The sequence below is a fragment of the Archocentrus centrarchus genome, unplaced genomic scaffold (assembly GCF_007364275.1).
Source record: "Archocentrus centrarchus isolate MPI-CPG fArcCen1 unplaced genomic scaffold, fArcCen1 scaffold_58_ctg1, whole genome shotgun sequence".
Lineage (NCBI taxonomy): Eukaryota > Metazoa > Chordata > Actinopteri > Cichliformes > Cichlidae > Archocentrus > Archocentrus centrarchus.
Genome location: NW_022060279.1, coordinates 824,341 through 851,067, shown reverse-complemented (window position 1 = coordinate 851,067; position 26,727 = coordinate 824,341). Strand labels below are relative to the sequence as shown.

The following is a 26,727-nucleotide window of genomic DNA, read 5'->3' as shown; positions in this document are numbered from 1 at the left end:
TTTGGTATTTGCCCCCCCCAAAAAAAGCTTTGTTGTATTTTAACTGGTGTACATGAGTTGTTAGCCTATAAGCTAATAATCACTTTTTGGCACAACCAGCAGCTGGATCACATCAAGTTTGCAGAGACGAACAAAGAAAATGTTCAGCTTGTTTGGCTCCACATGTTTGTGTGAGCAGATTTTCTCTGTTCTGAACTTCAACAAGAGTGATTCCACCTACGTGACCTTTGACACACGTCTTCCTCTGCTCTGGAGCCACACCTGCCCTGTGTACCTGTGTGCTCTTCACATCAGTGTCAGTAGCTCACCTGCTGCTCTGTTATCAGAAGTACACAGCAGCATATTATAGTTTCTGGATGTTATAAGTTTCAGTTGGAAATTCAGAGCTTTCTGCTCTACGTTTGGTTACTTCATGTTTGTTTGCTGCATGGAAATGACAGTATTAAATAACAATATTTATATGCATCTTTTATTCTTTAAAATAATGTCATCAGGGACTGTTGCACTTTTCACACTGCCTTCCTTGAAAAACGTTTTGACACCCCTGCCATAGGTCAGGGTCGTTTACACGTTTTGGTTTCATATTAAGTAGCTGTTTACTTTTATTTTATTAGGCCCGAGCCTCCCGAAGGGATCGGCGAGGAGCCTATTGTATTCGCTCGCGCAAAAACGGAAAAGGGTCAAAGTCGAGTGCTTCGCGCTCGACTTTGACAACGGACCCTCAAACAAGGTAGGTCAGGTCGAATGCTTCTTGAAAACGTATATATGGGGGTGAATGGAACAGCCCATAATTGAAATCGTTAGCGTCATCAGCTAGCTTGCGCGACGAAAGTGGGTCAATAACGAGCGCAACGTGCTCGTCATTGACCATGGACCTCACGACAACGTGGGTCGTGTCGAGACGTTTCCGAAAATGTATATATGAAAGTGACTGGGAAAGCGCATTATTGGAATCGTTAGCGTTCTCCATTATTATTATTATTCTTCTCGTTGTCACAAAACAATCGCAAATTTGACCCCCCTAAACATATACGAAAACTCACCAATTTTTGCATACAAGCCAGGTCTGGTGAAAAATTTTGTTTTTTAATAGCGCCATTAAAAAACTCAAAAAAGTGTTGAAGCCCCGCCCCCTAGAAAATGCAAATTTTGCATTCCTATGGGTGGGGCTAAAATTTACTTTGTCGTAGAATCAGAAAATTCGAGTCAGACAGAGACCATATGAAGACCAACAAAAAATTACATTATGAAGTTGCCGCCTGACAAACAGGATGCCGACCATCTTGGATTGAACTTTGACCTTTGCTGATTCAACACTTTTGCACACCTCGTATTTGAATTAACTTGTCCTAAGGCGTTTAACCGACTGACACCAAAATCGCTCAGGATCATCTGGAGAAGTGGGGCATCATCCTGATCAAAAAACCCAATCACACCTATATCATATTTTGGACGCTGTTGCCATGACGACACAAAAACTACCCCATTTTATCCCTATGGGAAAAAGCTTAAAATTTCTGCGATTGAAAAATGACCCTTTCTTTCTCAGAATTGCATAGAAATGTATGAAATTTGGTACACACATTCTTCACATCTTCCTGAATAAAAAACCTACAGGTGAAAGTGATGTAATATGTAAGACATTGTCATGGCAACGTCCGGAAAATGGCATCTTTTTCCTTGAGTTAGCCAATTCATCCATTTCAAAATTTCACATGTAGCAGCCAAAAAAACGGCTAAAACTGGCACGGCCGGAAAAGCTGGGTTCAGTTCGGCACCAGCATCTGGGCTGCGGCCGGCGAGGGCCTATTATCGCCGCTTGCAGCTTTAATTACTTTTATTTTCACTCTCGGTTAGAATTAGATCAAAGGAGCAGATTCACGGGCTTCCTGCAGCTGTCATGGTCCTGCTCTATTGGCCAGTGTTTTGTGTTGTGTTTTTGTTATATTTCTAGTTGTGGTTCTTAGATTCCTTACACTTTAGATTCTCAGTTTGTTATTGTTTCAGTGTCCTGTTATTAGTTATTGTATTTTATTCTGGTTTCCCTTTGTTCTTGTCTTCCCCGTGTCCGTGTCTTCGGCCTTTTCTGTGTTTAGCTTCCCTCCCCACAGCTTTGGAGTTTAGTTTTCCCTGTTTTCCCTTAGTGTTCCTCCCTTGTTGTGCTATTTTTCGTGTTGTCAAGTTGGTGTTGGTGTCTTGTTTAATTTCCTGTTTTATTTTAACAGTCCCGTGTTCCCTGTGCCTTGTGCTTGCTTTTCCTTCCTTTGCGTTATTAGTTTCATTTGGTCCACCTGTTGTTGCTTGCTCTCTCCACCGTGTGTATTTAAGCCTTCAGTTTTCTTCTTTTCACTGTTGCATCATCATCTGTGGTCCCTGCCTGCTGTGTGAGTGCCCTCCACTGCACGAAAAGAATGATTTTCGACCCGTATACTGACGCGGGCGCCGCTAGTACAGCTTTCGACAGCTTACGGGGCAGCACATTTGCGTTCGCCTGAGTCGGATACAGTTGTTTATGGTTTAATGTCTGACCTTGGTTTGGGGGATTTTGTGTTTTGGACATTATCAATGGACTTTCAGCATTAAAGCTGTTTTTGAGTTCCACATTGTCCTCATGCGTCCTGCATTGGGTTCCAGCCCTGCCTGCCACACAGCCTAATTGTCACAGTATGACGCAACCGTAAATGGACCCCACGGACTGCAATATTTTTGAGCATGTTGGGATGGGAGTTGTGGCTCGCCCCTGGGTAAATCGACTAGTTCTTATATAGCACTTTTCTACTCAGTATGAGCACTCAAAGCGCTTACACAACACGTTTACATTTACCCATGCACACCCATTCATACAAGCACTTCCATGATTAATTAAGCTAAGTGCTTTAATTATCTAACATTCACACACATTCATAGTCCGACGGTTGCGTCGAAGAGCAACTTGGGGTTAAGTATCTTGCCCAAGGATACATTGGCATGTAGCCTGGAGTAGCCAGGAATTGAACCGCTGACCTTCCGATCAGTAGGTGACCTGCTCTACCTACTGAGCTACAGCCACACCGTAAGTGTGAGTTATGGTTCAGCTGCACTCACCTGGGCCTGGGACCCTGCCTGTTGGAACAAGCCCCAGCAAAGCCCCCACCTCAGCCTCGAGTCCGAGCCCCGCCAGCTCCAACAGCTCTCCGCCTGTTGTGTCGGAGATTAGAATGGGCAGATGTTATTCCTTGCCACCGCAGCGTATCATGCCGCCCACATCACCGCCACCTGTTTGCTCCTCTCCCGTCACATTTTTGGCTCGAATGTGGGATGCGGACGAGGAGCCTGCCACCACTGCGCTTCCTGTTCACTCTGGCAGGAGGAAGCCTGGCTCTCGGCAGTGAAATCGGCAGCCATCACCTGCCACCACTGTGAACTCTGCACAGCCCCAGCTTGGCTACGCTGCACAGTCTGTGCAGCCACCGATCACAACTGCCTTCTTGCCCGTGTGTGATAACACTAGACAGTTTGTGAGTACCGTTTTTTCTTATGAGACTTACAACATGTAGCAACTCAAGGACTGAGTTTTCAGACACTGTTGACAATAATCTGGTCATTGAAAGAACTGTGTTTTCTGAGCCGGCTAAAAATAAGGACTTTACCTCTTTTGCTCCCAAGCCAGCCAGAAGTAATGACAGTTTGTATTCTTCTGCCAAGATTGTGTTAGCATATGAAGGATTTCAGCAGGACATTAATGATTGTTTGAGCTGTGTGAACAATGGCTTGAATGTCCCAGTGAGGGGTAGGAAAGCCATTGTACACAGTGTACTAGACTGGTGTCCGATTATCCCTGACTTTTGGGATAATCGGGGGGGGGTCTTGTGCTGCAGTGGGTGGGGTTGCGGAGAGCGGGAGTTACCGTTCCCCGCTGCCTCCCCCGGCTGGTCGTCACTTTCGCCCCTGGGATGTGGGCACCTGTGGGTCCTGAGGTGCATGGCTGGATGTCTTGGCGTGTCTCTTGGCCCGCTCCCTTAGTGGTCTGGGGGTGGCTCAAGCCGGGAGGGGGGTTGCTCATTGCCTCTGTCTGGGCTCTTGCCCATTGACTGTGGCCGTCTGGGTCTCCCTCCTTCCTCTAGGGCAGTGGTCCCCAACCTTTTTTGAGCCACGGACTGGTTTAGTGTTACAAAATATTTCCACGGACCGGCCTTTAAGGTGTGGCGGATAAATAAGCCACAACAATCTCTGGTCGCAATGGTAATGTTTAAACACGCCTTCAAAATATGATACACCTTAAAAACATGCATATAGTAGAAATCTCAGTAGGGTTTAAATGCCCCATGGAATTTCACCCAGCATTTAAAAAAAATAATTAAAAAATCCGTCACAAGTGTAAGTCAGATAAAATCCATTTCTTCAAAATTTGGGGTCTAATATCGAATTTCGCTGCAATTGCTCCTGCTTCATCTCTGGATTTGCTTCTGCAAATTTTATAATCTCATATGATTGTCTCCGGTGAAATGAACTGATAGAGACACTAAAGCGATCTCCAGGCGTTGTTAGTGTAATTGTGCATGAACAAGCTGATGCATGGAAAGTGGGGGGACGGGAGCTGAGGAGGGCTTTAGCGCTAAACTCATCCGACTTATAGATCGCATTTAATTGGAAATGCATTACAATGGGAGCAGATTTTTCATACGAGGTAGGTAAATATCTGACTGATTTAGGTGATGATTTTATTGGAATGAACGTCAGGAAAAATTGAGGCCTGCAGAAGCCATCCGACTAGAGCGAAAATCCGATTTTTGCGACTTCGACTGAGGCGATTTCTACTGTATAAAGCGCATGGAAAATACAACTCACTGTAATGCTGAATCAGTGTGAGCCCTGAGCTTGTTTCTCTGCTGCTCATTTTTGCTAGCCTGTGGGTTGGCTGGGTTTGGCCAGAACACACCAATACAAGCTTTGATTTCACAGGGAGAGGCTGCAAAGCCGCGGTGCTGCGCTGGAGTGTCAGCTTGATGGGTCCTCCTCACTGCTATCCCTGTGCTGCTAGATAAAAATGTAAATGGACTAGTTCTTGTATGGTGCTTTTCTACTCTTGTTGAGCACTCAAATATTTAAACGAGTGCAACGTAGGTCAACCAACCTATTTCGTTAGACAGGTACGGGAACCAGCGAAGCTTGTGGGTTTAATTTTAGCGGTGACTATCACGTGACCGAGAGAAGCGGCTTGACACACGTCAAGAGAGAGTCATAGACGGATGTAGAGGAGAGGATCAGCCAATTTTTCAAAATAAAACGTCGTTCAGCCTCAGATAAGTAAAACAAAAATGTAAGTTATTTAGTCTTGCGCGGCCTGGTACCAAATGACCCACGGCCCGGTACCGGTCCGGGGCCCGGGGGTTGGGGACCTCTGCTCTAGGGGAAGGAGGAGCCCCTAGAGGGCTGTGGATGGCCCGGGTCCCCTGAGACTTTCTCTGCTTGCCTCTGGACTCCGAGGGGGTGGTTGCAGCTTCTTGCTCTCATTGGTGAGTCTGTTCCATGACAGTGGCACACATACACATTGCTGCAAACTACAGCACGACTGTGTGTGTATGTATGTGTATCTACCCCTCTTATATACCTGTATGTTTTTAATTAATTAATTAATTTTTTGGTTCTGTCCCTTTTTTAATTTATTTTTTCCAATTCTCTGTCTCTCTCTTCTTGCCCCTTCCTACCTGCCTGTCAGACCTGGCATGAATAAATAAAATAAAAATAAAAAATACAAACATTAACAAGAATTGCCTTTAGAAAACAAATAGAGCTCTTCTTGTAAAAGCAAATATGTTTGGTACACCAGAGCATTCAGATCATCATTCTGATTGCAAAAACTGTCAGACATGACAGGCTTACAAAAAAAAGACTTTGTTGCAGAAATAATCCACCCTGTTGCACTTGTCCCTTTCTTTGAGACTGTTGCTAATAAACTGGCAAGTGAAGAGACTGCAGACGCTATAGAGACTGTGATCTATGCTCCTGAGAGGAACCCTGGACCCACTTTTAAATAGTTACAGTTTTATTCTTTTGTTTTGTGTTTCTGCTTGTTTGTTTTAGGCTGGATTCTTCATCGGAGCTTTGCTCTCACCTTGTCATTGCCTTACTTAAACAACAGATTAGATTAGATTGAACTTTATTGTCATTGTACACAAGTATACAATGAAAAATTGCATTCCAGAACAACCCATCCGAGAGAGTCCCAGAGCAAAGCGAGCGCTTTAACAGAAACACTTCACTGTGTCTGAGGCAGAGAATCACATCTTCAACTTCACCAAGGCACACACTCATATGATCATTGAACCCTACATGCACTCGTAGCCCTCCAGGTCTGTTCCCATGAAGACTGCAGAGTGGGGACTGGCTTACACTCACTCACACACCTGCTTTTAATTTCCCCCCTATTACAAAACCATATGGAAAGCCTACATATCTTTGTGTGTTTGTGTGTTTGTGTGTGTGTGTGTGTGTGTGTGTGTGTGTGTGTGTGTGTGTGTGTGTGTGTGTGTGTGTGGTTACATTCTTCAAATGTTTGCTGATTGAATCAAACTTCAGATTTTCAATAGTCCCAGCCTGGAGGCATAGCATGCTCCCACTGTACACACAGTTGGCAGTACAGTGTGTCATGACCGGTGGACGGGTGGACTCAAAGGGCAGGACTCCAGAAAAAAGATGACAAAGATTATTTACCAAGCTCTGGGCAGACAGAATATGCAACTGTATCAGTGGCACAGCGTTCCTCACTCCAGTCCGGACACAGGAATCTGTAATGTCTTTACCTCTCCTCCCAAACTCCGGGGAATCTGGGTACCAGAAACGTGGTCAGGCAAGTGGAGCAGAACGATGGCAAACATTGCGTTGGGAACACTACGATTATCCAGTCAACAATTCGGCAAAGACTGACAGCAGAACGTCAGGTTAAATAGTGGCCTTGATTATTATTAACAAATAATAATCAAGGTGGTTTCTAATTAACAAATTAGAAACCGCAGTTATCTTTTTAGATGCAGAGAAAGTGTTTAACTGGAAGTTTCTACTAGCAGTTTTACCCAAAATTGGAATTGTTCATGCTCCCTAAACTGGATCAGAACAACATACAGCTTTCCAAATTTGATTCAGTCCAATTCAGCTTTATTGATATAGCACCAAATCACAACAAACAAGCTTCAAGGCACTTTATATTGTAGGGTAAAGACCCTGCAATAATTTGCATAATAATTAGCATGCATGTACCATTCAACATTGACCTCTGGATAAAGATGAACTAAATCACAATTCAAATTAAATTAAAATTAAAATGATCATTCTGCTGAAAATCAATTATGTGTTTAAGTCAGACTCAAATATCTCAAAATTTTACTGGAATAAAAAACCATCACAAATGAGTTTAAAAACTATACAAAAATCAGAACACACAGGTTTGGAACTACCAAACTTTTGCAGATGATAAAAAAAGAAAATAGTCACTGAACTAACTTGAATCTGACAAAAGTAATAACAAATATTTATTATAAATCATGAAAATCAGGCATTGCTTTTGAATTGTGGCTTAAAAGAATTATTTAAAAAAACAAACTAATGAAACTGGCCTGGAAAAAAATGATGGTACCCCTAGAAAAGATAAGTCGACCATAGGAACTAATTTGCATCAGAGGTGCCTTCTAACTTTGACTCAGTCTGTCTGGTGAAAAGTTGTCACTGTCCTGGTGCATACCAGACTGAGCATGGACCACAGAAAGCTAAGGAGACAGCTGTCTTATGAGATGAGGAAGACACTTACTGACAAGCATACTAAAGGTAACTACAGGTGTAGGTGTAGGTGACCACAGCTGCACATATCATTCATTAGTTTAAGGTCCATGAGACTGTGTAGCCCACCTCCCTGGCCGTGGCTGCAAGAGGAAATTCGATGACAAATTGAAGCGCTGGATAATACAACTCAGCTCAGCTATGTTCTGGGGCTGCTTTACTCCATCTGGCACAGGGTGTCTTGAATCTGTGCCGGTACAATGAAATCTGGAGACTATGAAGGCGTTCTGGAGCAAGATGTGCTTCCCAGTGTCAGAAAGCTTTGTCTCAGGCACAGGTCACGGGTCCTCCAGCAGGATAACGACCCAAAACACACAGCTAAAAATATCCAGGAATGGCTAAGAACAAATGATTGGACTTTTCTGAAGTGGCTTTCTTTGAGCTCAGATCTAAATCCTACTGAACATCCATGGAAGAAGCTGAAACATGCAGCCTGGAGAAGCACCCTTCAAACCTCAGACAGCTGGAGCAGTTTGCTCGTGGGAGTGGGCCAAAATACCTGTGGAGAGGTGCAGAAGGCTCACTGAGAGTTACAGAAATCACTTGATTACAGTGATTGCCTCAAAATATAAAGTTAAGAGTACCATGATTTTTGTCCAGGCCAGTTTGATTAGAAAGGGCAGGATAAACCCCTGACACACAAGCAGAGGACCGAGAGCACTGAAGGTCACTGATCACCCTCTCCAACATGGCACTCCTGACAGCAGTCAGGGGACTGACAATGATGAGTTTCATTAGTTTGTTTTTAAAATAATTCTGTTGATCCACAGTTCAAAATCAATGGCTGATATTCATTAGTTAATTTTCAGTAAATTACACAACCGGTCGTGACCTCCCTGAGCCTTGTTCTTCCCATCAAAACCGAGTTTTTCTTCCTGCTGTCGCCAAGTCCTTGCTGACATGGGGTCCTTTGATTATTGTAGGGTCTTTACCTTACACTATAAAGCACCTTCAGGCTAAATAAATAAAATTGAATGAAAGTTCTTGTGTCCGCCTCTCCCTGTTTCAAATTGTTTCTCACTTCCTGTTTTATTTTGGTCGTCGTTTGTCTCCTGTGTCTTGCATTTAGTTTTCATTCCTTTGTACCACTGACTTGAATAGTTTCAGTTTTGCCTTGTTTCAGGGTTCTAGTCAGCAGTTGATTGCCCGGCGCTCCGCTGTGCTGAGAACTTTACTGGTTCGCTGTCAGAACTATTCGCTATTACCACAATTAGCAAGCGGACAATTTTATTGGTAATGTGAAAAATATTATACAGTGAAGGCTACATTTAGTTACTGATTTATAATTGTTCCTTTTATCTATCTTTTTTTTGTATTTAATTCAACAGATGCCTCTTTAAGATAAATGCCAGCAAAAGATGAAAAAGGAAAGAAGAACATTTCGAGCACGTTTGGTGGTCATCTTTCCCTGAAATGTGAACCTGCGCTCATCAGTGAAGACAGTGGGGTGCAAGTGGCAGACCAAGCAGTTCCGATATTGTCTGGGGAATTCTAGTTGATTGTTTCACTGGGTTTCACAGTGGACCTGAACTACCTGTTGTTAGCTGCACCTGAATTGAAACATAACTTTGCTGTTTACAAGTGTCCAAACATCTTTAGGTGTCTACAGCACCAGATAAACTTGTCATGTTCAGTGTAACTTTAAGTTTCAAGTTTCCTTTATTAGTCATTGTACATAATTTACACAATGAGAACACCCATCCAAGAAAAGACAAACAAATCAAAGAAACAGGGGAGATACATGTCTGTGGCCTTGCAGCCATCAGCTGCCTCTGGTATCCATGCATCCATCTTTTTCTCTTTATCCAATTCAGGGTCACGGGGGTGCTGGAGCCTTATCCTAGCTGCCATAGGAAGAGTGGCAGGAGACACCCTGGACAGGTTGTCAGTCTGCTGTAACACCAACACAGAGAGACAGAAAACCACTCACACTAGTGGGCAATTTAGAAACACTAACCTATCTTAATGTTGTTGGACTGTGGGAGGAAGTTGGAGTACCCAGAGAGAACCCATGCAGACACTGGGAGACCATACAAACTCCACACAGAAAGGTCCCGGCCATCCCAGATGGTGGATTCAAACCCAGAACCTTCCTGCTGTGAGGTAACAGTGCTAACCACCATGCCACTGTGCTACCCCAGGTTTCATTGTTAGAGGTTTTTAATTTTTGTTTGGAACAATTGGAACAGAGCGTTTCTGTTTTTCTTTAACAGATTGTTCGATTTGTCAATGTTTTCTGTTGTGGGCTGTTTGTTAACAGAATAAAACTTTGAGGCACAGGAAGTAAGTGTGTCCTAATTGTTTAAGAGTCGTAAAACAAAATCTCTTCGTTCACTGGTTTATGGCATTCACCCACCGTGTAGTTTTGTGTTGGAATACACGTAAAAACCCATTTTACAGTCAATATGATAATGAACAGTACACTATTATAAACCCGAGTTCAGAAATATTTAGACTTTTCTTTTTAATGGGTGGTATATCAATTTATTACACTGATTATGGAAAGAAGTACAAGATTTTCACATGAAATTACATCATAAACCCAACAAGTAACACTTTTCTGCCATTTTAGGCCTGATTAATTGCATTACAACAGTGTTTGACTATATCATTACGTAATTTCATTGTTTTCATGTTAATCTTTTATTTAATATAAAAATATTATAAAAATACACAATATTTCATGTAAATCAAAAGCTAAAGCAACTGTATTTTAATTTACTGTCCCATAAAAATATGGAAATTTTCTGTATTCTAAATATAGAAAATTTCCCAAATTTTCACGTCTGTAAATTTCCATGATTTTATGGTATCTTTCTGGTGCCCCACCTGCCAGAATATTACCCTTTTTTAAACTTTTTTTTCTCAGTGTATATGCTTGCACGACCTTCCTGATCGTTACATAAGGCCAAGCATGTCTGAGTTCATTACGGCTCTGAAGCTCCGACACACCGATGCAAAAAATTAGGCCCAGTCGTAAAACTTCATGACTCCTTCGAAGCCGTTGTAGGTGAACGGCTCCCAGACAGGGCTGCAGGTGTCCTGAGAGAGGCAGGCCATCCTGTTGTATTCACAGCTGCTCTCGCTGCCTGGCCTGAAGTACACCCCGTCAGCGGAGTGGATGGACGGGTCCTCATCAAAGAAGTTGTGGGGCCGCAGCAGGACCCCGCCCCCATTGCCCACCGTCACAGTATTGGGGATGTCCTCAGCATGAGGGATGTGGAGGAATCCAGTGGTCACCCAGGCAACAAGGTCCTGCAGACACATAAAGTCAAAGTTAGCCAATTTAATGCTGACTTATTTGGTTGGTGTTAGCATTTCTGTGACGTACCTCATCTTCGATGCTTTCATTGTCCTCGATGTACTTGCTGAAGTCAACAGCTGGAGTCCAGATGCCGTTTTGACTATACAGACTGCTGCTGGTCTGCTCCAAGTCCTTATGCTTAGTAATAGCAACCTTATACCTGGAGACAGATCACAAAGGGTGGATTAGAAGCTTACAATTTTTTTGTCCGTCTTATAAAAAGCTAATATTAACTGCATTATTGATGGGATATTAAATACATAAAATGATATATTCAGTGATATTATTATGATATAATTCAGTCCTACCTGGCCCAGGACATGGCTTTCTCCTCTGCCTCGCTCTCTGGAAGGTGGTCTCCTGCAAAGCTATACACCTGCAGCCTGTAGGAGCGTTGGTGGCCCCAGCGGTTGGTCTTGTTGCTGGCGATGTGGAGGTAGCGAGCTGTCTTGGTGTCATAACGCAAGGCAGCCTCCTGCAGACGTGTCACAGGCATCAGCCCAACAAATTTAAGTTAAAACAATTGGAACCTGGTGATTATGAGTTACATCTGGGTTCTTCTGACTACCTCACCCTTAATGTTCCCACCTGACTTTCATTCCCACCTGTATATCGTTCTGTTCCTTTCTTTACCTTTCTGGATTAACCCTGCCCGTTGTTCTGCAGGCCATTCTGTTGATCAGTAAGGACAACTGAGCACATCGCTTTTAAAATTTACTTGTTATGTTTGAATCACAAAACACAAGACTTGAACTGGGTTGTTGCAGTGGTCCTGTCATTCATCAGTTCTCCAGACTGGGGCTGACTGAACTTCACCGTCACAGAGCAGAACAAGAGCTATTGTTGCTAATAGCAGCTTAGCACAGTCTGTCTGAGTGATGGAAAACTGACAGGTTGCACACCACCATAAAAATTTCTTTCCTTTCAGGTGTAATTTTTTCTACCGCTCTTCCATTAAATGTAGAGAACAGAACATCTGATTGATCAGTCTGCAGGTTTTAGTACTGGGGCATTGATTTCATTTGTACTTTACGACAGGTTTCTTTAACATGTAGTCTGAGATCATGTTTCTGATTAGTTAATATCCACATCTTTACAAAACTGGCAATGAGGAAGTGATGGTAAATTGGACTAGTTCTTATATAGTGCTCAGTCTGAGCACTCATACACACACTTCCATGATTAACTTAGCACTTCAATTAACTAACATTCACACTCCAACGGTTGCGTCAGAGAGCAACTTGCCCAAGGATACATTGGCATGCAGCATGCAGGAATCGAACCGCTGACCTTCCGATCAGTAGGTGATCTGCTTTACCTCCTGAGGTATAGCCACCCTGATGCCACCCAATCAAACACATCCCCACCTACTGCTGATTTAGATTCAGCATTTAACAGAATAAGAATGTGTTTGGACTGTGGGAGGAAACCAGGCAAAGGGAAGACATGCAGACTCCACACAGAAAAGCCCCAAGGAGATTCAATTCAATTCAGTTTTTCAAAATAAAATGTCGTTCAGACTCAAATACTAAATAAAAGGCAAATAATGTAAGTTATTTATTCTTTCAGTGTGGCCTGGTGCCAAATGACCTACAGACCGGTACCTGGGGACCTCTGATTGAAAGTACATGAGAAATGGTTGTCTTAATTAGAGGAGAAGCAAAACTTTAAAAAAATAATGTAAAGGGCCAAATTGTATTATATATTTCATATCAATTTGTGTGCATGGGGGGGTTGAGACCATGCTCTAATCTCTGTAATAAAATGTTATGGTCAACAGTATCAAAGCTGCACTGAGGTCCAACAGGACAAGTACAGAGATGAGTCCACTGTCAGAGGCTGTAAGAAGATCATTGGTAACCTTCACTAATGCTGTTTCTGTACTGTGACTGAAACTCTTCAAATAAACCGTTCCTCTGCAGATGATCAGTTAGCTGTTTTACAACTACTCTTTCAAGGATCTTTGAGAGAAAAGGAAGGTTGGAGATTGGCCTATAATTAGCTAAGACAGCTGGGTCAGTGATGGCTTTTTAAGTAGAGGTTTAATTACAGCCACCTTAAAAGCCTGTGGTACATAGCCCATCAATAGAGATGGACTGATCATATTCTAACCTAGAACCTTTCCACTGGCTGCATTAGGGTGTTGCTATATTTCCTGACCTGTGTGGCACACTGCTCCTCTTCTCTGCAGGTTATGAAAAATGCAAGTGAATAAAGACGGAGCAGACCTTTTCTGTTTTAAGCTGCTTCTCCACCAGCTTAGGGATCATGGCGTGGTGATCAGGCATCCATGGCAGCGAGACATTAACGTACTCCATGTCTTTGGTCTGGAATACATTCTTTACACCTGCAGAAGAAAAGAGGCAAATGTGTTGTTCGGGTTGTTTTTTTCTGCATTTTGATGCTTCATTGAATCTCTGGAAGGTCGTCTTCATTTTGTTTATGAACACAAAAGACTCACCACATCCACAATCAAGAAGATTGATGTGGATGTTAACAGAACAGTGAAGGGGTTGAGGAATACAGAGATGACATCACATCAACTTAATCTGGCAGGGTCATCAGACACTCCATATCAATGAATTTGGTGTTTATTTCTTTTTAATGCCAAAAGAACTAAACGGGACTGGAACTACAGACTCAGTTTGTGAGAGGACGATGCTTCGGAAACTTCTCAGCAGTATACAGACTTCCTCTCGAAACATCACGGCTCCCTGGTAAGACTTCTGAACACAAAGCTGCAAAAGATAAATTGCCTTTGGGTGCAGGAACAAACACTAGAGCTCTTTTCTCCTGTGGATTCTGGAATTCATAATTCTTCCCCTGCTAATTTTTGTGTGTGCCCAGTACACTTAGGAGTGTACACAAACAGTATACACGTGTATAAAGTTTGTTGTTGCGTGTGTGTGCGTGCGTGTGTGCGCATGTGTGTTCTTCTCTACAGCTGCCAAAAAAATTATAAATTGAAATCCCTATAACACCCCCCACCTCCCAAACAAACAAACGATCCCCTATGAGTAAAAACGTGTCACTGGTGGGAACAAAAAACTCCTTTTTAACGGGAAGCCTGCTGATTCTCCCTGAGCCTGCGTCTACAGCAGACGCAGGCTCAGGGAGAATCAGCTGTGCGTCTTTCAGGTTTGGAAGGCTCAGTCCAACCTTAATTAACAGAGGGGAAATATATATGATGGCTACCTTTAGCCAGATAGCCTGGCTAAAGGTAGCTACTGAGGACCCAAAATATTTTCTCTTCCTTCTCATTTTTTGTTCTCTTTTTTAACATGAGTTTTGTGCAGAAAATTACATTTAAATATGCAGCTACGTCACTCACCGAGTACATCCAGGTCCACCTTGAAGTTGACGAAGTGGGTGTGAATGTTTCCCAGGACATTTTCAGCCACCTGGTGTCCGTGTATCTTACTCCCGTCCGTCAGGTAGGAGGAGGAAATGTAACCGGTTGCGTGCACTTTGGCCTCCACTGATCCGCTCTGGTAGAAGATGAAATCCCACATGTAATCGTAGTTTCCGATAGCCGTGATGGTCCTGAACACTAAAGCGCTGTTTGCCATTCCTCCAAAGCTGTGGTGGACGAAGTCAGCGAAGTGTCTGCGCAGGGGCTGACCCATGTTGTGCTCGAAGATGCAGATAGAGTTTCTGAACCTGACCGGTACTGGGACATCAATGTAGCGGTACGTGTCCACGAAGGTGGCCTCATAGGGACAATCAATGCCACGGACGAGCTCGTGCGCAAAGCGCCCTATGCCGATGCTTGAATCCAGGAACTTGGTGATGATCATCCCCGGTGTCACTGAACCGTACACTGACATGGCCTCCTGTACGCTCAGTTCGTACGCGATCCTCTCACCCTTGAACCGCACATCGAAAACCCTCATGCCCGTGAGAGCGCTCAGTCCGAAAGCGAAGCTCCAGTCCAGGTACAGGACGTGGTTGTTCTCGACGCTGTAGCGCGCCCCCTCTGCATAGAACTGCTGCGGGCCGATCTGCAGAGGCTTGTTCCTGGGCTTAAGAGAGCCATAGTCAGGTGTGTCTTTAACAACTATTTTCTTAACTAACCCATTGTCATATGCGCGTTTAAGATCTTCCACAGTGCTGAAGTATTTGCCGTTATAAAATAATTTCTCTACTCGCCACTGTGACGCGTTTAGGCTCTCGTGGTTAAGCAGCACCTCAAAGCCCACAGGATGAATGTACATGCCGCTCATATCCCTGAAGAAAGACACCCAGGTTTTTCTGTCCCCGGTTCGAACTCCACGAGGCATCTGCTCGAACGCATTCAGCGCCTTATCCGGACCTACCCCAAAGCTTTCTCGTACGAGCTTCTCTAACTTGAAGAAGACCTCAGTTTGAAAGAAATTGAAAAACAAGACGTACTCCCCAACGGTGACCGTACGCGCACTGATGGGCACATCCATCTTGTATCTCTCTTTGGTCACATCTCTGTGGTATGTTGGGTTATCCAGAGGTCCCACTACATACTCCCTGATGCAGTTTTCGGTGCCGTGAAAGACCACTACAGTCGCCTCTCTCGCCGGCTTGGTACCTTTCCCGTCCAGGTAAGCCAACACCTCAGCTTTCTTTGGTAGAGAGAGGTCTATTAAGAAGAGGAAGTTTTCCGATGGCTTTGTGATTTGGTTGGTGGATATAGCCAAGTCTTTCTGTTTGAGCATGTACTTCTGGACCTTCTCGTACTCCTCCCGGGTGAGGTCAGCGAACACGAGGGTGCGGTTGTCGTGTCTGCCCCGTAACGGGTGGAGACGCTGACGGGAACATTTGGGTGCCCTGCTGGAGTGGAAGCCGATGAGGACGATATTCAGAATAATGGAGAAAAGGACAAAAAGGACCAGCGCCCATTTTGCCAAAGGGTTCATCGTCCGCTCTACCATTATGCACGCTTGGAGGAAGAGGAGAGGAATGCGCTCTGGGCAGGAAAGCGCTCCGGCAATCTTGAAAAGGCGAATTGAGCCCCCTCAGTTTTCCCAGCCCTCTCTGCACGGATCTCATTACCTCCGGCCCCTTTTCCTTCCTTCTTGGAGTCCTTATGAAACTGTTTCATCTACTTCCTGTAAACGAGATTATTTTATGCACGATTTTACGCACGGTAAGAAAATAATTTACCTTCATCATATTTCATTCTTTACGCCGTGCAAGCCTCGTTCTCAGCTTAAAACTGAAGACTGTACATAAAAACATCTTTTTAACCCCCCAAACTTGACGCATGTTTACATGCACATATTGGATATGCAACACATGCACAATGATTATATTTGGCTGCGTTTGCATGACAGTCAATAAACGGAGCATACACGAAGACACTGGCCTTTTTTTTTTTTTTTTTTAGAAATGGTCATCAGCGTTCACCTATTTTAGATTAACCCCCCCCCCCCCCCCCCCCCCATGCACGTCTTTGTTTGCATCTCTTTCTGTAGGTAGTCATGTAATGCATTTGGAAGAAAACGAGCACAGCTTCTCCCTTTTCTCTGACCATTACAAATAGGCTATTGCTACATAATTAACTGTGACTCGATGTCTGTAAACATAACAGTGTCCCTGTGCAGAGGTTCTAGAGCAGAGGGTCTGAAACCCTGACATCACCTCTGATCGAGGCAGGAAGGCAAAAACTGAATGTAGACACTGACCTTCAATAAGTAAATAAGTGTAAGAGGTCGGGGATTAGAGTCAGTCCAGGTAAGATGTTTTTTCTAATCAAGAAGCTTTTCTTTAAAAAAAAAAAACATTTTTTTTTATCTTATTCTAATCAATAAAGAGACAGTAGAAAACAATTTCTGCACACCAGCTTATGACAAAGAGACAAATGATCAACATCTCAGCTTTTATTGCCAGGTATTTCCATCTGGATCTGATGCACAGTTCAGAAGACAGCACCTTTGGGCTGAAGCCAAACTTAAAATAGATTAAAGGGAATAAGACTTAATAACAATAACTGCATCAAACCTGTGACTGACGTCACTAAACTGTTGCATTCATCTTTTGTGATGCTTGTAGGAACATTAAAAAAAAACAGTTTACTGGACATTTGCTAACCTCCAAGCACTGTTCTGCATGCTTCCCTTTGGCAGTATTATTAGAAAGCATCGCTGTGCAGATGATATCCAGCTTTATCGATCTATGAATCCAGATTTCCTGCTTTTAAAGTCAGACAAAACTGAAATCTTAGAAACATGGTGTTGAACCAGATACTTAATCTGGATGGCATTACCTTCACCTCCAGCAACACTGTGAGGAATCTTGGGGTATTTTTTTTTTAAATTAGGATGTCCTTCAATGCACACATTAAACAAATATGTAGGACTGCTTTCTTGCATATCTCTAAAATTAGAAACATCCAGTCTGAGAGTGATGAGGCTTGAAATGGTGGAGCAGTTCAAGAAAAAACTGTTTGAGAGAGATATGAATCTGATTCATCTCACTCACGAAGAAAAAGAAAAGACATCGTAAGTTCAAATAAAAAAATGAGTTATGATCAGTCTGGAAGATCTTGAACTCTTAGCTCATAGTGATTTTATGATATTGCACCTACTGAAGATGTATTCAGTTTCCAGGTCAAGTTAGGGGCAACCCAGGAGGGATCTACTGTGGCTGTGGTGGCAATGGTCAATGAAGAGGAGGTGACTGCAGGAATTCCCTTTGAAACATGCTGCGAGTCATCCTTAAGGATCAGGTTGCAATGTCTCACACATCTTGGCTAGATGTGTTGGTGATTTTGTTTGGACTGATGCATGATCTCCATTTGAACTACCCCAAGTGTCTTCTTTGACTTTATCCACATTGTCCTCTTGATGGTGGGTGAAAGCAACTCAAACCTAAGCTACAGTCCTGAAAAATGAGTTGAAGTAACGGTGGCAACAAGTTGAAAGTCAGGTTCTCAAAGTTCCTTTTTTGGCTTGCATGCTAAAAACCAGTCAGAACACCCTCTGGGCCTTTCACTGTAAAGCATAATGTTCATGTACAGTGAACCATTTTCAGAGCTCTGTGTTTATCCCCAGATACTGTGGGAGCTCCTCAGCAAGGACCTGTTGCTGTTTGTTATTTTTGTGTAATGTTGCATGGTTGCAGTACCCATGCCTGGATCATCCAGTTACAGAGCCCTGGGCTCACATGTGCAGTGGGCCCTCACCAACTTGTTTTGATGATCTAGGTTTTTAATAATTAGGTAGTAATTTGACATATCACACAAGAATTTGAGCAGACATGGTACACATAATAGTTCAAAATGTGCTATAACCCAGAAAAAATGACAGTTAACATCACAATAGGTTCAGTGAAAGCTTTAAATATCTGTCATTAAATGAATTATGAAGCGCCCAGACCTCTTTTTAAAATTAAAATAAATAAAATTTAAAAGATCATTTTTGGGAGAGATGAATAACCTCATCAGTATGACGGAGAAAGGGGCAGAATGCCTGCTGGATAATCCAGCCCAGCAGCTACCATGTGCAAATACAGAGGAATTTTATTTTATAAAGGTGTTTATAGTCTGTGTTTTACTGTGACAGTCTTCCCATGATTTTTGTATGAAGCCAGTTTATTCACCAGTTTCATTTTAGAATTTTAATTGCACTTGAATCAGATTTTGCTGGCTAACATTTTCAGTGTAATGCTCCATGGATGAGCACAACAGCTGTATTCTGCTTTCCTTCAGCTCTCTGGGAATGGGTATCATTTGGTGAGTGGGAATGGACTTAAATTTCAAAGTTTAAAATTTCCAGTCATAGGAATCTGATTCAGGAAAATGACCTCAGCATCCTTGGTATGTCATTTTCCCATTTCTGTTTGAAATTTGTGGATAATTTGTATTTGTATTCACTGATGTAAAATATCTGGATTGACCAGATTAGTGATGTGAAACTGGGAACTTTTGAACACTGAAATCCTAAGCAGACGAGTAAGTAACCAGCATTCAACTGTGTTGCTTCAATGTTAAAGGTTTAAGGCAATCGGTTTCCTTAAATAAACTGAGTGGCCCCAACTAAATTAGAATTTGCCACTCTAATGTAGTTATGAATCATAATGGAAGAAAACCAAGTAAATAAAACTTAAATTGTAGGTGGAATTTTGAGTAAAATAGATGTTTTTAAGTTGATAATACTGAATTCATATTAAATATTAAAGCCGCAAGCGGCGATGAGCGGGCCCTCGCACCCGGTGCGCGTCGACCCGTGGCACGCTCCAGCCGAGCCGCGCTCGGAGGTTCTCGCAGACGAGAGAGTAGCGGGCTCACCCGGCTGCTGACGGCTCAGCAGGCTAGCTGTACTTCCCGTCGTTCGTCTCCCGCTTCCACTAGGTGGCGTCGGTGAGTGCCCACTAATTAATATGTCACAATGCTCTATGTAATGCCTGCAGCCATCAATGAAACTGTAATGACCATAGGATGATGATTATCAGTGTCCTACTGATTTCATGTCACCACTAGGTGGCGTTATGAGTGTAAAACAAAGGTGATAGATGGGTGTGTCCGGTCTCCCTTACCCTCCCATTAAGCCTGTGAAGTTTGGAATAGATTGGACAATGTATGTCAGAGATGTGACATTTTGGTGTACTGTGGTACACAGCAAAAACTACAGAGTTAAAATTTCAGGGTTAAATGTTTCAGAGTTGATTTTAACTCAATAAGTGTTGTTTTAACACTTAGAGATTTAAATGGTGCTCAGTGTTCGAGTTATTTCCCAGAGTTGATTGGGCCGGTGTTGACTTTACTCTGCCCGGGGGAAAATAAGCTCCTCCCCCTTCTTCACAGTCCTGGTTTGAGTGCAGTCTGAGCAGGGCTCCATTTTGTCCTTCTCCTGCTGTTCTACACGGTAAGTGCAACTTCCTAAATCTTTGGTCAAGCACTATTAAATTGATAGAGTGAATGATGTGACTTTTGTTTTACTAATTAATACTTCATTGAATGGCAGCTAAATGTGTCTATTTTGCAACAACTTTTACACAATGCACTAGCTAGCAGCCTACGTGTGGGTTGCTTGCTAGCAACTGTTGTACTTAAAACTAACACTGTTGTAACGGTAGCACTTAAATAATAATAATAATATCGGACCATATACTCGTAAAAAATAAAAATTTTGTGTTTTTTGCCATTTAAAATCATGATTTTGGCGTGGGAATGTAAAGGTTCCCGCCTATTAGCCTTCACTGGACCTTCAGTGGTACCGCTGACTACTTTTCCACCGCAGAGGTGCCGGTGCTCGTGCCAGTGCTGGTGCTGGTTCCAATAAACCGGCGAAACGCTTAAGAACGGGCCCGCGTTTCCACTGCGCTTTGTGAACTGCTCCTTAAGGTACGAGTGTGGGCGAGTCCTCGTCTGGACACGGAAGCGCAAGGGCACATACATGGGAGAACACGCTCCCCTTTCTTGTGCTGCAAACACATTTCACGGTCCAAACCAAACTACTGCAGCATCTGTGTGCAGCACAGAGGGAAACACAGACAGCGATTAGAGCAAGACGACAAGTACGCACTTTGTGTCCTTTTATCTGTGATATGAACTGATACAAAGCAGCAAGTTCAGCCTTAGAGCCCAGCCTAATTCACAGCCGCTGAACGGTTAGAATACTCGCACCAGCACCGGAACCCTGTTGGTGGGAAAGAGGAGACATGTCCCTACTGCAGACGCACTAAGGGGAACACTTTTACTTATAAACTGTATTTTGCTTTGTCTAGGTTTATTCCATGCTTCAGTAAAATGTTGATCCAGGTTAACTATGGTGAGGTGCAAAAATATGTGAAGTTGGATGAGGTTGAAGGGCAGTTTGACTTTCATCAGTTCCATGAGAAAGGTTCGTTATAATTACTTAGTTCTCAACACTTATTTTTTACAAATCTGTGATGAGTAATTTTTAGTTTTGCAATATGTTCTCCAATCTCCATGCTAATCGTATGATCAACACAAAAAAGCAATTAATAAGTTAATGACACAATTTGGCATTAGGCTCTAAATTTAGCCTTATTACTTTTCCAGTCATTGAAAGATTTTGCCTGCCACCTGATGCCAAAGTTACATACAAGGATGCAACAGATACTGAAGTTGATGAAGAAATATTCAGTGACCTCATTAGACAAGGCAGTGTTGTACTGAAGGTTTTCTGCCATGATGGTGAGATATAAAAGCAAATTAAATCAAGCATCAACCAGATTTTAAAAAAGGGTGAAACTGATGTTTATTTTGTTCTTCAGAGTTCTCTGAATGTTCATCTGCTTCTGAGTCTGACTCAAGCTTCAGCTCAAATGCATCAACATTAGCAATACAAATGGATGAGATCCCATGCAAGAAGCAAAAAACTGAGAATGCAGTGTCTGCTAAAAAGGTAACAATATTTTTTGTGTGCCTCTAAACTCTTTAAACCTGTTTTGTCATATTTGGGTAATCTGAATATCACCATAAATTTCCTTTATCTGTTCTTCATTTCATAGCGGGTTGAAGGTGTCCTTCAAAGCAAGTCTGGGGGTGTAGAAGTTTTGCAGGAGTATAAAACAACAGAAACTCTAAGTGATGCCACAAGAAGACAAATGGTGAACATACTGGTGGCTGACATGATTGATAAACATGGGTAGGTGTGTTTTTACACTTTTTAGTTTATGTAAAAATTCACCGTTTGTCACTAATCTGAAATCTGCTGTTAGGCACCTTCCTGCTAAAGCAATCAGAGAGGAGTATGCCCTTGGGATAGTGACACTCTTCCCATCCCTCAAAGATCCATACACCAAAAAAGGCTATGTAATGTTCTTTATCAATTGTGTTCTTTCATTTTGTCCCAAAACTGATTTTCCATAAAAAAGTCTGATTGTTTTTCTTTTCTCCTTTTTTTTAGGAGCACTTTTATGATGCAGCAAGCAGCACAGGATACATTTCATGGCGTCTTAAAACAGTCCAAAGGAAGATTCAAAGAGGATCTCTCATGCCACCAAGTAGCTCTAAAGACATTTCATGTGGAGGCCCAAATATCCAAAGAAATGTGGTTGTTGAAAGACAGCTTGATGGGGATGCCTGCCAGGAAGCCATATCTCTGCTTAACCACACCACAGACAGGTCCCTGATCCTTCAGAAGATGAGAGAGACTTTTGAGCACCGTCACAAACTTATTAGAGATGCCAGCGGAAGAACTGATATTCTGACAATGTTCCCCAGGTTCCTGGACACAAAAGGATTGGTAAGTGTTCAAATGAGTGAGTCTTTAAATGTGGATTTAAACCCAGTGGTGATAGTTGGATTTCTACTTTTTTATTAAAGATTGATCAAGACTTCAGCCTTCTGTTTAATGAAGAAACCTCCTCCAGACTGCTGCAGAAGTGGGATGTGTTCTTCAAACCAAATGTCATCAAGGAGGCTAAGCGTCTCCCTTCAACACCTGAGTTGAGAAGTTTGGTGCAGTCAGCAGAAATCCCTCAAGGAGATGACCAGGATAAGACATCTAGTAAGTACCTAAATATATGTGAACATGGTTGACTGTTTAGAGTATTCTACACTGGCTCTGTGTTCTCATAAAGTTCTGATATTACATTTGAAAACTTTTATGAATGTGTCCTCAGCCTATGACCAAGAAATGGCCTCCTTGTTACTGCTCCTACATCTCCTTCCACCACCACCTGGAGGACAGAAGTTTCCAAAAATCAGTGCCTGTGATGCAGTTGAGAGACTTGTTGTCTTTCATAAGGTAATTAAATAAAAAATATGTACAGTAATTTGTCACTTTGCTTTTATAGACATAAATACTGGTGGTTGTAAGGCATCTTTGAAGATGTCTGGTTAGACATGAATTTCTTTTGTTAGCTAATTTAAATCTTAAAATTTTTTTTGTAATGCCTGTAGCTGTATGTCTTATTTCTTATGTTTGGTGTATATTTTCTAAATCTTAGTCATGCTGCAGTTTTGAGGAACATCTCCAGGGCCAACGGGGTCTGCAGCCATACCTCCTTGCTGTTGGGCGTCAGAAGAGCAAGATTGATAGCTTCTACATAGTCATGGATAAGTGCCTCATCCCGTGCCAGGCAAACCGCTCTCTAGGAGCATTTGATGAGCTGTTCAAAGCACATTTTGTGTTTAATGTCTCTTATGATGCTGCATTAATGAATTTTTATACATTTCTGCAGACAACAGTCTATAACACTGATGTTGGCAAAATGAAGGAATCACCCAGAGTTAGGGACTTGAGAGCAAGGCTGCTTAATCAGCCCCTTGTGCTCTCCTGTGAGTAAGTCAGGCTAAAAAATGTTGACGTGCTTTATGTGTCAGAAACTGTATCCAAGCAGCCAGCAGTTGATCTCACATTTAAGAGTTGAACATAGTTACTATCCTGGGCCAAAGTTCAAATTGTTTTGTTCTCAGCAAGGCTGCAGGCATCAGTTTCTGACATATACAGGTTTTCGAAAGCATCTTAATAAGGTTCATAGTAATGTTCAGCAAATTTCACAAAGTTTAGCCATTCCAAGTTCATCATCTTGTAATCCAATTGTGACATGTCAAGCAGATGCTTTGGATGACCAGTTAACCCCCTTAAATCAGTGCTGTTCTTCTGATTCACCTCATGAGAGCACTTCCTCACAGATTTCTAAAGATCAAACTAAAGAGACGTGTGCATCTATAGTAGCTAAATTACAGGGCAGTGGGATCTCTGGCAGTCTAGTGTCCTCAATAGTGGGGGATTTAGAAGAGCTAACGAATGAGATTCACTTAAAAGCAAAGCAGACAGCTATTTCTGCATTACCCTTGACTGATCCCAATATTTCTGTGATAAATGAGTCATTTGAACAATTTGAAAACCCATTCACAAACTTAAATACAGAATGGAAACGAAACAAATATTTCAACCTTAAATGGGGTGTTGTTGATCCAGTGGAGGTAACACTGGGTATAAGATATGACAGCAGACGAAATCAGAAATCTGGTACATATGATCAGGTTCCTGTGAAGGATACTTTTGTATATGTGCCGATATTGGAAACATTGCAGTTTATGTGCAGAAATCAGGATATCTGTGCTCTACTTAAGAGAGAATGTGGATCAGAGAAAGACACTTACACAGACTTTTCTGATGGAAGCTATTATAAAACACATCCTTTGTTTTCAGCAAAAAAAGCTGCCTTACAAATTCAAATATTCTATGATGATTTTGAACCAGCCAATCCCCTGGGCTCTAAACATGGAATTCACAAAATTGGCTGTCTTTAATTTGTTCTAAGAAACCTGCCTCCTAAATTTAATTCATTTTTGATGAATATTCATTTGATATCGCTATTTCATGCACAAGATCTTCACAAATATGGTTTTGATGCTATTCTGGAGCCATTAATGAAAGATCTAAAAAATCTGGAAAGCCAAGGCCATAGTCTTCCATTCTCTGATGAGCCAGTGTATGGCACAATCTCCCAGATAACTGGAGATAATTTAGGAATGCACACAATTCTTGGTTTTAATTAATCTTTTAGTAGTCATTACTTTTGTCGGATTTGTTTAATAGAAAAAAGTGACTGTCAGACTGTTTACAGTGAGGATGATCCTAAGGTAATACTTAGAGGAAAGGAGATTTTTGAAATGCATTATAAATCTCTTGAAGAAAATCCACAGCTAAAGTCATTATATGGTTTGAAGAAAAAATCCTCACTGAATTCATTGAGATATTTTCATGTTTCTAACAACTATTCCTTTGATATAATGCATGATCTTCTTGAGGGTGTTGCTCAGTACGAGATCAAATTACTTTTTGAATATCTTACTCAAAACTTCATATCAGAACAAGACTTACTTTCCAGAATTTATAGTTTTGATTATGGGTATTTAGAAAGGAAAAACCGTCCCACAAAAATTATTTTGGAAAGTGCTGGAAATGGCATAGGTTTGAATTCTGTTCAGACATTGTGTCTTGTTAAAAACATTCCACTTTTGTTTGGGGACATTATTCCTGTAGGAGACAAAAACTGGTACATGTTACTGTTGTTACTGGAAATAATGAACATTGTCTTCTCTCCTATCCTCACTTTGGGTATGACAATATATTTGAAGCATTTGATTGTTGAGCATCACAGACTCTTTAAGTTCTTATATCCACATAGAAACTTGATACCTAAGCATCATTTTATGATCCACTATCCATCTTCTATTAGAAAAATAGGTCCATTGTTACATATGTGGTCTATGAGGTTTGAAGCCAAACATAAAATGTTTAAAGATTATTTTAAAAATTTCAAGAATATAACAAAATCTCTTGCTAAAAAGCATCAGATGGCCATAGCTCAACATTGGGAGACAATACCTATTAAACAAAATGAGCACGGGCCTCTCAAATCATTTTCACTTAAAGATGGTGATGTGGTAAGTAATGAAATGCTTCAAATAATCTCGTCAGAAGATGTTTGTTCAACTAGCTGGGTTAGGGTTGATGGTGTTGAATACAGACCTGGACTTGTTGTTTGTAGTGCAATGCAAGACGAAATGCCAGTGTTTTGTCAGATAAGTGATATACTTTTAGTTGACAGTACTTTTCTTTTGTTATCTAAACAACTATTCACAGAGACCTTTGATGATCATTTTCATGCTTTCAGGGTTGTTCATACTGAAGAAACACATCTTGTAAAAATCCCTGGGCTTAAATTTTATAAGCCATTTGATATTCAGAACTCATATGGAGTTTCTAATGAATGTTTGTTCATTGTACCACAATTCAAAATGTTGGAAACACAGCTGCAAAAATAAAGTATTTAAAATGGATTTATTTGTTTTAGTTTCTCTATATTATAATTAACCAGAGTCATAAAGTAACTTTTTTTTGCAGTAGATAACACTTGAAAATGTTAAACCAACTCTAACAAAGTAGTTAATTTTTGTTCTTGGATCAGTGTTAACCATTGCATCCACACAGTGTTAATTTAACTCTATCTTGCAAGTTAAAACAGGAACTCTGATACGGTGTTAAAAATTTAACTATTTCGATTGTGTTAATTTAACTCTGAAGAGTGTGGACCTATATAAACTCTGAAAAAGTGTTAAAATCAACTCTGTGGGAGTTAAATCAACACTGGGCTTTTTGCTGTGTATAATAGTAAAATCCCACATTCAGCGGGTTTCTACGGCAACACTGTTGAAGATTCTATAAAACCTTGAATATCTTTTGATGGGCTACTTGTGTAGATGATCTAGAGCCATTTTGGTGTGACTGCCTGAAATGCTTAAGTAGAAGATGATTCAAATAGCAGGCCTGAAAAAGGCGAAAAATTCTGCAAAAATGACACTTTAATTTTAAAAAGCTGGACTTTCTGTTGGGTTTTGGGTATGGGTCCAAGAGACTTTTTTGTACGTCTTAGGACGTTACGTCAGCATGCACGATTTCAGATACACAGAGCAAACACAGCCCTGGGGCTGATGTTTAGAGTCTTTCTGGGCTTGAAATGGAAAAAAGTCCAAATTCAGAGGGTTGCTACGGCAACACCGTTCAATATTCTACAAAACCATGAATATCTTTTGATGGGCTACTTGTGTGGATGATCTGGAGCCATTTTGGTCTCACTTGGTCAAATGCCCTAGGAGGAGTTGAGGCAAAAAGGCCTGAAAAAGGCGAAAAATGCTGCAAAAATGACACTTT

The 26,727-nt window shown here is 41.8% G+C and overlaps 2 protein-coding genes across 2 annotated transcripts; one reads left to right on the top strand and one right to left on the bottom strand.

Moving 5' to 3' along the window:
- Positions 1-10,273: 10,273 nt before the first annotated feature.
- Positions 10,274-16,089, bottom strand: aoc2 (amine oxidase copper containing 2). Its single transcript, XM_030725534.1, has 5 exons — positions 14,448-16,089; positions 13,345-13,463; positions 11,425-11,591; positions 11,144-11,276; positions 10,274-11,067 (listed from the first exon to the last, which is right to left on the bottom strand). Exons 1-5 carry the CDS (start codon positions 16,018-16,020, stop codon positions 10,777-10,779), a joined length of 2,283 nt encoding a protein of 760 aa, XP_030581394.1. The 5' UTR covers positions 16,021-16,089; the 3' UTR covers positions 10,274-10,776.
- Positions 16,090-19,880: 3,791 nt separating this feature from the next.
- LOC115777617 (uncharacterized) lies at positions 19,881-23,368 on the top strand. Its single transcript, XM_030725535.1, has 10 exons — positions 19,881-19,953; positions 20,816-20,931; positions 21,114-21,248; positions 21,329-21,459; positions 21,566-21,702; positions 21,776-21,869; positions 21,964-22,302; positions 22,383-22,566; positions 22,682-22,806; positions 23,009-23,368. The coding sequence occupies exons 2-10, from the start codon at positions 20,838-20,840 to the stop codon at positions 23,345-23,347; spliced, it is 1,578 nt and encodes a 525-aa protein (XP_030581395.1). The 5' UTR covers positions 19,881-19,953; positions 20,816-20,837; the 3' UTR covers positions 23,348-23,368.
- The last annotated feature ends 3,359 nt before the right edge of the window (positions 23,369-26,727 follow it).

Coding starts and splice junctions, on each gene's coding strand:
- aoc2 (XM_030725534.1), bottom strand. CDS start 16,020: ATGGTAGAGCGGACGATGAACCCTTTGGCAAAATGGGCGCTGGTCCTT. Junction 11,277..11,424: donor AAAGCCATGTCCTGGGCCAG/GTAGGACTGAAT, acceptor ATCTGTCTCCAG/GTATAAGGTTGCTATTACTA. Junction 11,068..11,143: donor ATGAAAGCATCGAAGATGAG/GTACGTCACAGA, acceptor ATGTGTCTGCAG/GACCTTGTTGCCTGGGTGAC.
- LOC115777617 (XM_030725535.1), top strand. CDS start 20,838: ATGTTGATCCAGGTTAACTATGGTGAGGTGCAAAAATATGTGAAGTTG. Junction 21,460..21,565: donor ATGCAGTGTCTGCTAAAAAG/GTAACAATATTT, acceptor TTCATTTCATAG/CGGGTTGAAGGTGTCCTTCA. Junction 22,303..22,382: donor TCCTGGACACAAAAGGATTG/GTAAGTGTTCAA, acceptor TTTTTATTAAAG/ATTGATCAAGACTTCAGCCT.